This window comes from Heptranchias perlo, chromosome 5 (genome assembly GCF_035084215.1).
Source record: "Heptranchias perlo isolate sHepPer1 chromosome 5, sHepPer1.hap1, whole genome shotgun sequence".
Taxonomy (NCBI): Eukaryota; Metazoa; Chordata; class Chondrichthyes; order Hexanchiformes; family Hexanchidae; genus Heptranchias; species Heptranchias perlo.
The window spans coordinates 81,996,311-82,012,001 of NC_090329.1; the positions used below are offsets into that span (position 1 = coordinate 81,996,311).

The 15,691-nt window shown below is 41.2% G+C and overlaps 1 protein-coding gene across 5 annotated transcripts in view; it reads right to left on the minus strand.

The window, feature by feature from the left end:
* Positions 1–1,146: 1,146 nt before the first annotated feature.
* The window catches only part of LOC137321894 (uncharacterized), a 198,143-nt gene continuing 183,598 nt past the window's right edge, over positions 1,147–15,691 (minus strand). For all 5 annotated transcript variants that reach the window (XM_067984733.1, XM_067984732.1, XM_067984731.1 and 2 more), the window contains 7 exons: positions 15,334–15,481; positions 14,614–14,727; positions 10,359–10,412; positions 9,476–9,635; positions 5,278–5,371; positions 2,711–2,853; positions 1,147–1,232 (listed from right to left, as the gene is read on the minus strand). In XM_067984733.1, coding sequence (XP_067840834.1) covers positions 2,724–2,853; positions 5,278–5,371; positions 9,476–9,635; positions 10,359–10,412; positions 14,614–14,727; positions 15,334–15,481 — 700 coding nt within the window. In that variant the 3' untranslated portion in view covers positions 1,147–1,232; positions 2,711–2,723. The remainder of the gene's footprint in view (positions 1,233–2,710; positions 2,854–5,277; positions 5,372–9,475; positions 9,636–10,358; positions 10,413–14,613; positions 14,728–15,333; positions 15,482–15,691) is intronic.

Genomic DNA, 15,691 nt, shown 5'->3' on the forward strand with positions numbered 1-15,691 from the left:
GGATCCGGATGCAAAGAAATTGAGGGCAGTGGTGACTTTGACGGCGACAGGTAAGAAGATGCTGCTTGGTCCATCAGGGAGCAGCTCGTCGTTAAGGAGGCTGCAGATGTCGGCGACTACCTGGCGATTGACTCTGAGCCGACGTATGCACTGCTCCTCGGAGAGGTCCATGAAGCTGAGCCTCGGCCTGTACACCCTGTGCGGAGGGTAGTGCCTCCTGCGACGCATCTCTCTCTGTGGTTGCCCTCCCTCCTGCTGTGCAGGTGGGTGTGCCACAGCACCGTGTTGGGGGGCTCCACGTCTCTGAGGCAGACGGCGTGGACTGCGAGGCTGCTGGGGCTGGTCATGCTGTTCGTCCTCCGAGGATGTCAACGCACCACCCATCTGGTAGGTGTTGGTCTGAGGGGTTGTGCAGGGTAGGTGGGTGGTTCCTCGCACTGGGGCTGCGGTTTCACGTCGGTCTGTCCTCTGGCTTGGCGGGGGGTGGTGGAGGGCAGGGGTTGCCCTACGTGACGCGGTGGCCTCCTGCGTGGGTGAGGGCTCTCCCACCCGCTGTGGAGTGCACCTTGCCAGCTGCCACAGGCTGCTGGCTGGAACACGACCGGTTGAAGGGAGACTGTTTCCCCCAGTGTGTGGAACACTCTGCCTTGAAGGTAAAATCCCACACTTCCTGTTTTGACAGCTGATTCAGCTCATTTAATGACCTCAACAAGCAAGGTAAGTACACTCAAGTGGAACCCCGCTGGCTTTAATTGCCTGCGGGATTCCCACCAGCAGGGCCTGCGCACGCAGCCCCGCACGTCAGCGCGGCACCCGGAAGTGGCCGGGATCTCGGCGCGATCCGCTCCCGCACGTGGAAATTGACATTTTGGAGCCCGCCCCGCCGATAACGCACAGGAAACCCGACGCTAAAATCGAGCCCTATATCCCTTCTATCTCAGTGTATTGCTTATATTAAAATATTACAAAATCAATAAACTATTAAGTATTGGCAATGCTGTTAATATGTCACCCCAAGTTAATTCCACTAATTTGGACAGAGAACATTATTTAGAAGGTTTGATCTGATTTATAAGCCGCCAACAAGGTGTCTGTTCATATTACAATGTATTTCCTCAGTGTCATAATAACAATCTAACAGTAGAGGTCATGGTTACTGCATTCCATAAAAAGATGAGTTTTGCCTGAAGATATAATCTTGCATCTCCTTGAAGGCTGATAAAATCCCTTCACTGATTTAAAAAAATATATAAATAACAATGAGTGTTAGTTATTTTCGTTTACTTTGTTTACCAATCATATTGAAAACTAAATCCTTAATCTTATGAAGCTTACAGAACTATATAAGGGTGCGATTCTTACCAAATATAATGTACATGGTATTGCAGTACATATTTTACGATTGAAATTTACTTAGTTCTAATGTGTGATGAGCTCATACAATCTCAGGCAAAGAGAATAGCTCCCTCCGCCTCACTATTGGCGGCCATGCCTTCAGCCACCTAGGCCCCACACTCTGGACTTCCCTCCCTAAACCCTTCTCTACCTCTTTGTCCCACTCCTGCTTTAAAACCCACCTCTTTGACCAAGCTTTTGGTTATCCCTCATAATATCTCCTTTCTTGGCTTGTCTATTTTTTTGATTATGCCTTTGTGAAGTGTCTTGAGATGTTTGCTATGTTAAAGGCACTATGTAAATGTAGTTTAAATTCCTCTATGACTTTGCACCATTCTATCTGATAATTGTGTTACATTGCCAATAATCTACAACAGAAGGAGGCCCCCATGGCAGTGCAGAGAAGATCAAGGAGCCTGGTCCCCAGTGTCAGAGAGAAGACCTATGAGGAACAGCTTGATAAGCTAGGACACTTCAGCTTTGCAAAAACACATCTTAGAAATGACCTTTTACAGTTACCTAAGATACTTAATGAAATAGAGAAAAGAAAACTGAAATAATCCTTTTAGGTACAAGACATGAGAACAAAGGGTTACAATGGGCAAATTTAGGGCAGATGTCAAGAAGTTTTTTTTATATAGGCTGATCAATAGCTATAATAAGTTGCCAGGAAGAGCGGTTAAGGCCAGACCAGTAACTAGATAGTTTATTTGGAAAGATGTGTAGTTGGTATTCTGAAAGGTAGAGATCAAATGGGTGAAAGGGTCTTAATTATCTGAACCTAAGAACAGGTGTATTATTTTACTCATTTAATAATGCCATCACCAGTACTTTTGACTTTTTAAGACCTTCCAACATCTAATGAATTACCACATGTGTGATGATATGATGTACTGGCATCTTTGAGGTACATTTGCAGTGACCAGACATGATAGCTTTGCTGCAGCGTAAAGTAGGCTGAGTCAGACTCGATGAGATATGTGCAGAGTAACTCCACTTCTCTTGTGCAATTGGAGCTCCTGAGTGTTCCTAACATTTTCAAAACACTTTACATTAGCAAACATCTGGAAGGATATAATGATATTAATTGCAAATGGAGAATTAGACCAAATGCAGTTCAAAGACTGTACTTTATTCTGAGTAGTCTCAGAAAAATATGTCCTAGCCTTGAAATATTTTTAATGAGATAAAAATGCTACCGGTGTTGACTGCAATATCAGTTAATGTGCTATCAACACCAACATCTAGATTCCGTGTCTGCTTGCATGGTTACCTAGACTGTAATATGGAATTGGTTGTACAATAATATACTTACCTGTTTGGTTATGTTAGTGTATAATAGAGATGTTCTGAGATTGTTCTTCTTTGTGGATATCTGTCAAGGGAGATACTTGAACTTTGGTTCTTAGTCTTTGTAGAAATGGTGATGGCTGGCACCCTAGGCCTAGTTTACGAGTGCTGTGGACAATAAAGACAGCATAGAAATTTTTTTGGTGTGAGGGATTTATCTATTATTTTATTTTTCCATGGGTGCAAGTCCCATACCGAACACCACCCAGATAGAAGAGTAAGTTTATAACTTAAAGTAAAGAAAATTTCTCTCTCTCTCTCTTCACCTGTCCCCCCGATGGATCTGCATAGACCCTTCACTCATTATAAAATGGTCATTGCAACAGCTTGGACCAAAATCAGTGTGCATGATAAATACAGTGCTATTGTTTTTTTTTAAATGTCACTGTCTTTAAAAAAAAATGGGAGTAATAGAAAGAAATTTATTTTGCTAACAGCAGATCACTGAAATGAGGATTTCTCTTAAACTAGTAAAGATGAGCAAGTCATCAAGGTCCAGTTTATTAAAACCAGAATTAATATCTTTATCATTTGCAAGTTTAATAAGGTTTTTATTTCCAAAGACCATTCATGATAAAGGAAACTTGCTGGCAATGAGGTAATTCACTGTTCATTATGAGAGTGTGCCAGGCCTAATAAGTGACCGATCAGACATTACCTTCTTTTCTGTTATACGCCCTGTCTTGCAGCTGGTGGTTTGCGAATTTTGATGAATTATTTTTGTGTCCTCTTAAAAAAAGGAAGAACTGGCATTTTTAGATTTTATTTACAGTGCCAGAGCCACTAGGAAACTAGCACCTATTTTTAAAAAAAATCTTAGCCCTGTTTACAGTATACTTCAAATCAATGGATAGAAAATCGTGAGTTTTGCACCCGTGATTTTCCAATAAGCCACCTACCAAATGCACAGCCCTACTGGTGTTGCAAGATCTTAGAAAATTTCACCCAATATGTCCCTTTAGTTGTCCATGCACAGTTGTCCAATTGGACAGGTGACCTGCAGCCAATGGTGCACTTCAGTCAGTCACAAGAAGATGGATGACTTATCAGAGTAAACTTTACAACAAATTGTGCAAGCTGCGAATCAGATGTGCTAAACTCCACTCCTAAATTCCCAATATGCACTCCTGCCACACAAAGCTCTGCATCTGGAGCACTGAAGTGTGGTAAAATTCATCCCATCATCTTTTGCTCTCACTCTTTCCTATTGGTAGTATTCTGCTTGGCTTCCATTCTAATTAAATAGCTAAAACTGTGATCTTGCAATGTAGGGAATGGGGAGCCAGGTTCAATGTCCTTCCTACTTTTAAGATAAAACAGAAAATGCTGAAAGTACACAGCAGGTCTGTCAGCATTGATGGATCTGTTGTTTATTTCCAGCAATTTCTGTTTTTTTTCAGATTTCCAGCATTGACAGTTTTTTAATTCCCCGATGATCCTCGATAATTGACTCTCCCCGTGACTGACCCCCTCCCAGGACTGAGCCCCCCTGATAACCTCCGATGACCCACTTCCCCTGATGACTGAGCCTCCCTGATAACCTCCGATGACCGACTCCCCCTGATGACTGAGCTCCCCGATGACTGATCTCCCTGGTGACCACCGACCTTCCCGATGACTGAGCCCCCCCTCCCGATGACTCCCGACCCACCCCCATCCCAGTGACCTCCCCACACCATTTAACACTGTTCACGTCCTCTTCCTTTCTCTTCTCCCATCCGACTGAGACCAGCCTGTCAATCAGGCCAGCCTGTAGGGCGGGAAACCGTAAAAAAAAAGACATTTTTACGTCAAAATCGTAAGGATGTCCAGGAAACCCGTACGTCAGGAATTCCACCCACCACCCTCTCGATAAAATCATGCCTCAGTTCTTTCTGCCTTATTCTCTTTCTTCTCAAGTATCTCTGCATTATGTACTAATCCCAGCCAAGAGGAAGGGTAACCAAGCTAATCCCAACCCAACTGCAATAGTTTGATTGGTAACTCACTGTGTTGGGAATCATGAGTGTCAATCTGTGTCCTACCATATTGTGGCACAGTGTTTTTACACAATGAAATGTACCACCGTGCTGCACTAAACTCAGTATTCCATCAGATTAAGATATAAACAAATATGTGTTAAATCACACTCCTTCCTATTTGTAACTCTGAAAATCCAAACAATTGCTGCAAGCCTGAATTCACAATCTGCAGTTTTAAGATTTTTATTCCCCATCCCTTTTGGAAGAGTATTAAAATGTACTTTTTCTAATCAAATATTAATTTTGTTGTTTTCATTGGTCGCTCTATACAGTAATAGCGTACTGAATTATTTCACAGGATCATGTCAAAGTAATCGCATCGGTGAGTTTGTACCGTATCCATCGTCAGACACAAACAAAAAAGCATCTCGAAGAAGGAACTGATCAAATAGTTACTGATCATAGATAAAGGGAAACATGTTGAAATAAAATGGTATCATTCTCATGACTGAGACTTGCTACATTTTACACTGAACCCTGCACTTTGAACTGTTGTGTTCTCTTTTCTTACCTTTCATTGCTTGTCACTGTTGAATTATATTTTGAGCTTTTTTTATCTTGAGTTAAGCAGACTACACAGGCATCTTCCAAAGCAGATGCAGCTTCTGTGGAACAACATACATTTCTTAATTTTTAACAGGTACTTTATACAAAATATATTATAGCCTGAAATTGTGAGATTCTGCTTTGAACCACCATCACCTAGCTTGACGTCACCAGTGTGCTGATTTAATGGATATTGAATTTCCTAGCAGAGTGTAAGAGTGGTGTCAGAGTGGGACAGCAATTTCCACCAGGTTTTGCCCAGTGACAGGTGTTCCCTAGAGCTCGGTACTCAGTCCACTCCTGTTCCTCATTTGTGCCAGTGAAACACCAATACCCAAACAGAGGACTGGGGCTTACTCACAGTTTTCCGATGACATCACCATTTGGGTACCCTCCATGAGCTCGGAAATATCATCAGAAAAGTGCCAGAGCTGCCTGAATGATCTGGAAGAATCGGCATGCCAATGGTGAATTATGATGAACTCCAGAAAATCACAGTGCATGCCATTCTCCAAAGGAAGCAAACACAAGAAACAGGATGTGAGAATTGATCTGCTGTCAAGACCAGCAGACAGCAGAAGTTCCTGGGTATAACATTCCATTGCAATATGGCTTGGACACAGCCCATTGTCAACACCACCACCAGGACATCAGCCAGGCTGGGTCAATTGTGAGTCGGCTATGGAAAGAAGCATGGAATCAGTCACATATTCAAACACTTGCTTGGGGGACAAGCCTGGAACCGTGTATGGTTCAGAAGCTTCAAAGTGGAAAGCTTGTTCATTTAAACAATTGACATATGTGGCTTTTGGCCACAATGTATGGTGCTGTACTTTGCAGAAACAGTCAACAGAAGCAAAATTTCACTGTGTATACTGTGGCCAACAATAAGGAAACCAATCGATAAATTATTATTGACAGAAATACTTCACTTTTGTCACACATATTTATGGGTTTACAATGTTTTTATAACACACTCTCTTTGATTTCAGTAGTCACGTACTGATCTATAAATATATTGTACCCAATCTCTAAGATTTTCTGCCAATGCAGAATTTGTACGTAACATGGTGCAGTGCGACTTCTACCCACCACAAAGATGCAACCCTGATTTGAGCATGGACATAGGTGGGGAGAGGTGTTCAACACTCCCCGAAATTTTAATGATTTCTTTTTATTGGACTACTCCTTTCTTCGAAAGAACGTGTCATAGATCATTTCATAGAACACAGAAACAATGGATGTACTTCCACAGCTAGTCAGATCTGCAGTATGGCCAGTGAAAACCGATTTGTTGGGCTTACTCTTCTAAATGTTCACAGGGATATTGCAGTGAATAGTGGAAATTATTGAAAAACTAGTGACATTTATTCGTGGCTCGGACTTCGTGCTTAAGAATTTTTGCTCGACAAGACTGTTTTTCCTTTTCAATTGAATTGTTAGATTAATGGAAGTAATACTGTTTCTATTTGAACCTTATTGTGAAATTCCTATTTCAAAAATAGACCTTTTGAAGTAATTTTGTTTGATCTGGCATACTCGTACCAAATAGTCCCTGAATTTGATGAAACAATAAACTGGAAAATAAAAGGTGATCAAACTGACAAAAGTTCCTGTAAGCTGAATTATATTGCATGATTGTGCTTCATAAATTTTAACTCAGAGTTGCCTGCTCTGCGAACACCTGTAATCTCAAAGTGATAAATGACCATTAACTAGACGAGTTATGATCATCTATATCTATGTTATGCCTATTTATTAGGCTAACATCTCTGCTTTAATTCGTTCAGTTGCCTCAGAACAATGCATGAGTTATATTCCTCAAATAAAAATTTGAAAACATGTGAGAATGTTGCTTTTGCTGGTATTGTTTCCTTATGGATGCACGGTTTGGGTTAGAGTCCAGCTCTATCGAATTCTGATTATTTCTGGGAAATCTGTCAAGTTTCAGAGTTTTAATTCATTGCATGATAATTCAAGAACATTTTTTAGAAGCTTTATGTACACTAAATAATAACCACAAAGTCAATAAAATGATAATTCTAACATTTGGGCAAGTGCTAGGGATAATTGCACAGAGTGTTTCTTTTCTTATGATTATAAACGGACAGCCCTCTGTTCTCCACAGAAATCATGTCGCTGCCAGGTCACCAGCTCCATTATTTTCCAGTCTAAGTGGCAGCGGCAAAAAGACATTCATCCAATCAGGAATGTTGCCATTGATTTTAATAAGTTGGGGTGGGGGAGTCAGAGCTATTAATTTTAAGTACTGTTTCACCAAGGGTAACGGTGCAGCAGTTCAAATGGCCCAGGGAATTTTGGCATGCGTAAGTGATGGCTTAAGCCACTTATGCCATAATTTCCTGGAAAATCTGCACTCGAATAACAGTGAACGCCATAGATGCGTTGCTATGGTGCAAGTTTTCAGGAAAATCTGGACCATTGTTCCAGGGCTGCAGTAATATTAAGCTCCTTCTGGTGGCAATCTTGAGTTTGTAGAAATTTGACTATTAGCCTATTTACTATCCAAAAGCAGAGGCAAATCCCACCACAGGTCATTTTTTGGCATGCTCTTCATTTGCACATGAATAAGTTTCTTAATTTTCAGTTTTTATTCAGATTTGAATTTTCAAAGATTACTCAACTTTAAAAAAAATATAGAGATCCAAGTTAAAATTAGGGAGAAGGGAAGAAACGTAACATTTTTGGGGGTGAAATCTGGAGGAAAGTGAAATGTTGCAAAAACAACTGAGCAAAAACTTTTGCATTTATTCATGTGGGGCTATACTCTCTTATCTTTATGAATAATAAATAAAAGTTAATTGGCTTTATTTCATCAGTTTCAGTGAACGGAAATTGAAATAGCAGGTGTATGCAATTTTGCAGATGTCTGCATGCAATATAAATATGTTAATAGGAAGGAAGGAAAAACAATTAATCACGACCCACCTATATAATATATCTTTCACACTTGATAATTACAAATAGCAACGTTTTCTGTAAACGAGCTGTACACTTTTCAGCAGGGGTTATAGGGAAGCAGTCAGGACCAAGACGTCTGTCTGATTTTTTCCTACCTATCCCAGAGGAACTAAGGCCATACTAGTGCTTCCACTGATGCAATTATAGCCGTTAACTCAGCACAGACCAGAAGTCAACCTGAGACCTCCCTGGTCTATATGATTCTACACCACAACTCAGCACATTTAAGCCATTTAGAAGCATTCATCATCATCATCAACAACAACAACAACTTGCATTTCTATAGCGACTTTAACGTAGTAAAATGTCCCAAGGTGCTTCACAGGAGCGTTATCAAACAAAATTTCACAGAAGGCGGTATTAGGACAGATGGTCAAAAGCTTGGTCAAAGAGGTACGTTTTAAGGAGTGTCTTAAAGGAGGAGATAGAGGTAGAGAGGCAGAGAGGTTTAGGGAGAGAATTCCAGAGTTTAGGGCCCAGGCAGCTGAAGGCACAGCCAACAATGGTGGAGCGATTAAAATTGGGGATGCGCAAGAGGCAAGAATTGGAGGGGTGCAGAGATCTCGGAGGGTTTTAGTGGTGGAGGAGGTTACAGAGATAGGGAGGGGCGAGGCCATGGAGGGATTTGAAAACAAGGATGAGAATTTTAAAATCGAGGCATTCCCGGACCGGGAATCAATGTAGTTCAGCAAGCACAGAGGTAATGGGAGAACAGGACTTAGTGCGATTTAGGATACGGGCGGCAGAGTTTTGGATGTGCTCAAGTTTATGCAGGGTGGAAGATAGGAGGCCAGCCAGGAGAGCATTGGAATAGTCAAGTCTAGAGTTAACAAGGGCACGGGTGAGGGTTCCAGAGGCAGGGGCGGAGATGGACGATGTTACGGAGGTGGAGTAGGCGGTCTTGGTGATGGAGCGGATATGTGGTTGGAAGCTCATCTCAGGGTCAAATAGGACGCCCAGGTTGTGAACGGTCTGGTTCAGCCTCAGGCAGTGGCCAGGGAGAGGGATGGGGTTGGTGGCTAGGGAACAAAGTTTGCAGCAGGGACCAAAGGCAATGGCTTCAGTCTTCCCAATATTTAGTTGGAAGAAATTTTTGCTCATCCGGTACTGGATGTTGGACAAGCAATGTGAGAAATGAGAGACAGATTCAACATACACTTGCCACCCTGTCTTTTCCTTACCAATGTTCCTGTAGTTGCTCTCACATTGTGAAAATGTTGGTTCTCTCCTATTTCCTGTTGCACATCTATTCAATCCTTCATTACTCTGGTCATCAGTGCAGATGAAGAATGTATGATTCCTAACTGGGATATGACTGAAACCTTCTTTCTTTCTCACTAACTGAAAGAAAAACTATACAGTTAGTTCTCAGTTGTCCGTACTTAGATTAAAGAGAATGGCCCATATTTAAAAAAATCTCTTATGAAGAGTTCTGATTAGCTTTAGTATTCTTTAGATTTATCCCATGTCAGTTGTTTGCCTTTGAATATTTTACTTTAAATAGTGAGTACTAATGACACCATCAGAAGAACTCGCTGGGAGAAGGTGACAATGGCAGTAGGATAGTGAGGGACCTAAAATAGCAAACACAAAAGATTGCTGGAGCACCCATGGTTAATGGCAGCTCAACTGAATTTAATCTAACACCTTCTAACTCAATAATTCCTCACAGTACAAATATAATTCTCCTCATCTTAACCATGGTGTTAGGAAGGTCTGCAGCATGAAGATGGAGTATTACCCATATGAAATAAAGGGTAAAACTGAGGTTGAACCCAAGCCACACTCACACATCTTGAAACTGTTCACTGAGTGGCATTGACAAAGGCCTGTGAGCACATCTCCAATCCTCCTCATAGATGGGAATTGTTGGGTGGCAGTTGTAAATTAAAAAGAAAATAACTTAAATCTGGAGTTTAAAAATTGCTTTGAAAAATTGATTTGTACAGAATTGCCACTGCCATTGTCACACAAGAAAGGGTACAACCAGACTCAGTGTAACATATCAAAATTTGGAACATACTTTACTTAATATGTCACTTGTAAGATGCTGTAGAAACTTACTTGAGAATTTGATTGTTCTTGTAATTTCTCAGCATTTTCCATTTCTTTTACCCGCTGTAAAACATCAGACATTCAATCATTAAGTAAGAACATAAGGAAGCATGGAATAAGTAAAGGCCATTTGGCTCATCAAGTCTTTTGGAGAGCATGGACAATCCATGGACCTGACCTATTTAATCTCTTGAGGAAAAGTCCCACAAAGTTTCTCCTTGTGTTCAGGTAATTCAGGTGGAACTTCAAAATATTTATCTATCTAATCTTTACATCACACATTATTCATCCATGATTGGTTACCTTCCTTGGTGTGGTCATTTCTATGGTTCAATTTTACTTCAAACAACAGTTAACTCACTCTGTCCTTATGACCCTGACTCCCATTTTAACCTAACTCATTTTAAGGAGTTAAATCTTTGAGGAATACAAGTTGAGTTCTGCAAGTCTCTCTTTGTTAGAGCATATATCCAGCTGAAAACAACAGAGGCACTCATGTCATATAATAGTGTAGTACCTTAACTGTAATGACTGAACAGCTGAGTTTCAAAGCCTATAATAAGAGACTAAAAACACAGGTCAAGAGAACACATTTTTCTGTACAAGAGTCCAGGTTCAATATAGAAGATTGATTATCTGCTTCTCTTTAAATATGAACATAACTGAGGCATATGCTGCATCCCTGCCACCCTGTCCTCATTAGTTGCCAAAATTAACATCACATAACACATCAGAGAGTAAAAACTTCAATAGTAGCATTAATGGAGTGGAAAAGAAACATAGTGGGATTTCTGCCTGACTGTTTACATGTCCATTTCCGATTAAACTTCCAGTTTGGACCCAAATTAAATATTCATGGTGAGCTCCCACTCACAATGTGGCCAAGGCCTGGTAGCTTGCATGTGTGTGGCTAAAGTTTGGCCTCTTAAAGAGTTTGGCAATACAGCACAGTAAAATATAATATCAGAGCATATTCTGTCATGCAGCAGTAGAGATGCATAATGGAAAGGTTGCCCTGTTTGGGACATCAACCACTCTCCCCCGAAGGACAGCTGTGCACAATGCCCAAGAGACGGTCATTGCAAGAATTATTGAAGTCTCTCATGCCTGCCAACCTGCATCCAAAAGTGGAAGTACATGTCAGAGTTGAAGGTGAGGCAACACAAAAGTATCCTATATAAAAATAAACGGGCTAAGTATGCACGCCACGAACTGTTTCCTTGCACCTTGTTATACTTGTACTGTTGCCCCATTCAAAATACTCAAACAATCTAACAGCTCTTCCAGGACTTACCATGCATGGACAAAATATAGCAAGGCCACAACTTCAAACTACAACTTACAATTCTCACTGCTGTCACATCTTAAAAGGCCCTCACATCAAATACCATTATATCACAACCTAGCTGCATGAAACATGATCATTTACACACACACATACACACATACACACACAAACACACAGAGGGATGCTGGTGAACACATAGGTGTCATTGTATATGCTCTTCAATCCTACATCTCAGCACTACTTTTCTGTTTGTGAGATAGACTGGCCCACAGCAGGAGGGAACAAAACAAGAGGACGGCCTGCTAATCAACTGTTAATGTCTTTTGAGGAAGCCATGTGGACATTAACAGCAATGAGTGCACATAGGAAGCATGGTAAAGCCAAGGCTTCCCTCCAGCTGAGGACTTGTATCATCACCACCCAGCTAATGAAGCTTGATGGAAGCCCAAACCATTTTTTTGGGTCAGGCCTCATTCAAATAGAATTGGCAAGCTTCCAGCGGTTAACGAGCACCATTAGACAGCTCACTGATGGGGGGATATCCATCAGCCCAATTGCAGAGCTGAGCAGAAAGGGATTCCATTCTATAAATGTACAAGTTGCATTTGACCACCGAAACTGCATCATGCAGATGCCTGATACTCTGAAAGATGCCATGATTCATTCCTTCAGGAGACAAGAAAGATGGAAAAATGGGGGGTAGCCTGTGGAATTCAGGCTCGCCACACCTGGATGCCCCTCTTCACAAACATGTCAATGGCTGAAGGTTTTGTGTTTTCCAGTTTTTCTGCAATCATGAGGATGTAAAAGTAGACCTGTTGAAAATTTCACCCTCACAAACAGTGTGTGAGCAAATACATATCACAGCAAACGATTCATTAATAGTTCAGGAAACCAATCTAATCTCGGTAGAGTTCTGAAGGGATTCGCAAAATTTCACATGTCCCCCCCCCCGCCGAAGATTTATTGGAGTTATTAAAGAAACCCTGGTGTGACTGTGTTTTTAAAAATCCAAGGTCTTTCAAAATGGCTGCGGTCAGACACATGGCAGGCTTCGTGTTTCAGACAGGTTTCTTTAAACAATGCAGTTGCATTCAAGCCCTGAGGCAAGCCATCAACATGGCCGGCCTACACATCAAAATTCGAGCAGGAAGTGATCGCAGGACAAAAGGTGAACCATCAAGGTACATTCGGAACAATGGTAAAGCAGTTATGGAACTCATCAATACAGGAATTGGCCATTAATGTAAATGGGCCAGAGATGGGGTCCTTTGTCTTACGTTTTCGTGCTTAAATCAAACAATGAAGCAAGCTGATGAGGTACGAAAAAAACCTGTTACCAGGAGGGTATAACTGGGAGCCTCCCAGTATCTCTCTCTCTCTTCGCCTGGTGGCCGGGGTCCTGCTGCTTGCTAGCAACCAAGAAGGAAGGCCATCCAGTAAACCTCGCAAACACATGTCGACGGCAGCAGCAGGAGGCCAGGCCTTTTCATCTGTTTCACCGGTGAGCATTAATTTTCTGGCCGCCACAAGACAACCTAGCATAGGTCTAAGGGTGGGGGTTAAAGGGGATATCGCTAAACTTGTGATTTTAGAATTTTCCCTCGATGTGTCCGTTTCTTTCAACCCGATAAGTGTAAGACTGTATTACATCCATAGCGATTTCTTTATCTTCTGTATAATACTGTTTACCTTGTAGTTTTAGTTTTCTTATTAATAAACATTGGTTTTCCTTGTACCAATCCACTGGTCTGTTAGTCTGTCTTTGTTACCGCCCGATAAGTCCTCAGCTCAGAATCAGGAAGGGGTAAGCGATTCGCAACCGCACAGCGGGCAGGGCAGCTCAGGAAAACATAACTGGCTGACCTATTATAAGCCCGAGAAACAGTAATAAAACCCCTTACAGTTCACATCCTCCCAATTAAACTGATGCTTTGACACCTGATACTAGAGGAAGTTAGATTTTGAGACAGATATAACCAAGAGGAATTCACAGATTTTTAATGCAGAGAACCATGTAGACACAAAATATAATCTATATTGTGTCTAGTGTTGACGAGGATTGAAATAACAATGCAATCCCATTTAACAAAAGAACTTGCATTTATATAGCACCTTTCATGACCTCAGGATGTCCCAAAGTGCTTCACAGCCAATGAAGTCCTTTTGAAATGTAGTCACTGTTGTAGTGTAGAGAAATACAGCAGCCAATTTGCACACAGCAAGGTCCCACAAACAGCAATGAGATAATGACAAAATAATCTGGTTTAGTGATGTTAGTTGAGGAGTAAATGTTGACCAGGACACCTGGAGAACTCTCCTGCTATTCTTCAAATAGTGCCACAGGATCTTTTACAACAAGCTGAAAGGTAGGTAAGGCCTCAGTTTGACATCTCATCTGAAAGACAGTACCTCCGACAGTGTGGCATTCACTCAGTACTACACTGTGGTATCATTCTAGGTTATAGGCTCAACTGTCTGGAATGGGACTTGAGGCCACAATCTTCTGACTCAAAGGCAGGAGTGCTACCAGTGAGCCAAAGCTGACACCTTTTGGAGAGATATTTTCCATTGAATGACTAGGTCTGACTGCATGTGGTCATATATTGGCCACCTACAGAACAAAGGGATGCTCTTGTGGACTCTCCAGAGGCATAGCTAGCTGAAGCCATTTTTGTTAAGTTAGATTTACCCTAGCCAATTAAAACTGCATAAAATCAAAGTTACAGTGGTGGAGCAGGAGATGCCCCAATGAAATTCACTGCCATAAATGTTCTGTTTCTATCACACAGGCCTCCATGCTGTCCTCCATTATCTTAAAATTGCAAACACCTATTTCTACTAGTATTACAAAGAAAAGTTGTGACATCACATTGTCATTTCTAAACAGTATTTGTCAGTAGAAACAAATGATACATACAGAGAAATTCAGATCCATCATTTAAAGTTCATTCTAATAACAACTTTGAGGTTTACCTTTGCTGTTCTTTCCACCAGGCGTTCCTGAGCAAACGTTGGGATTCCTCCATTGCTGCGATTTGCATATCGATTCACAAATGGTGAATAGCTCTTCAGGGCCACCCGACTCATCTGTAATTTGTCAATTGGCTTGTTTATTTTACAATAAAATCCTCCATTAACTGTTCAAATTTATTTCATTTAGCAAGGGAAATTCTGACAACTGCTTTTATTGGATCTCAAGAACTTGTTTAAAGATATTGGCCCTGAAAATCTGTGACAGCCACATCCTGGAGTAACTGCCGGAATGTGCCTGTCTGGGACTTTCAGCACTGACCTCAACAAAGTTTGTGGGGTCAGGAGGCAGTCTCTCTATTTACATTTGAATGCCAGGTGACCATGCCACCAGGGATGCATCTAGGGTGCCTGCCTGGAAGAAGTCGCATACTGCAGCAATGCTAGCCAGGTCCAGGAGGGGTGCTGGGTCCTACTTCCACCCCAGAAAGCGCTCTCAACTGACACAGCACAGGAGAAGTTATTTAATATAATTATTTTAAATTAAGAATTTTTGAGAAAGTCGCATTCAGGGTGAGCATCTAATAATCAAACTACTTCCCACCAGAACTACCATAACCTTGAAAAATAAGTACACTGTCTTGCACCTCATTAGTGATCCTAATTACAATTGAATCTCCTGCAATTTCAGGTGGCAAACTCTGCAAAGTATGACCCATTTACCTGTTTAGTTCTATCTTTGCCCATCTGATGGATAGAGAGGGCAGGGAGAGCAGATCTGATTTTTGAGGGTCTTTGTATTTTTTTCTTCCTTGTCTTGGAATAAAATGTTACTTCTGATTCAAACTCACTATTACTGTCTTCACTTGTCCTGAAAAAGGTAGATACATTTTCATTCAGATGTTAGTAAATGTTAATTCATTTTCATCAGAAATTCCTGTTATGATGGTATTAATAACCCCATTCACAAGGAGAAATAACACTTTGTTCTTCTATTTCAGGTCTGCCTTGTAAAAAGTGGCAACTGGTTACAAAGCATGGTGCAATATGATTCATTTTAAGTTAGGTTGATTTATGAATT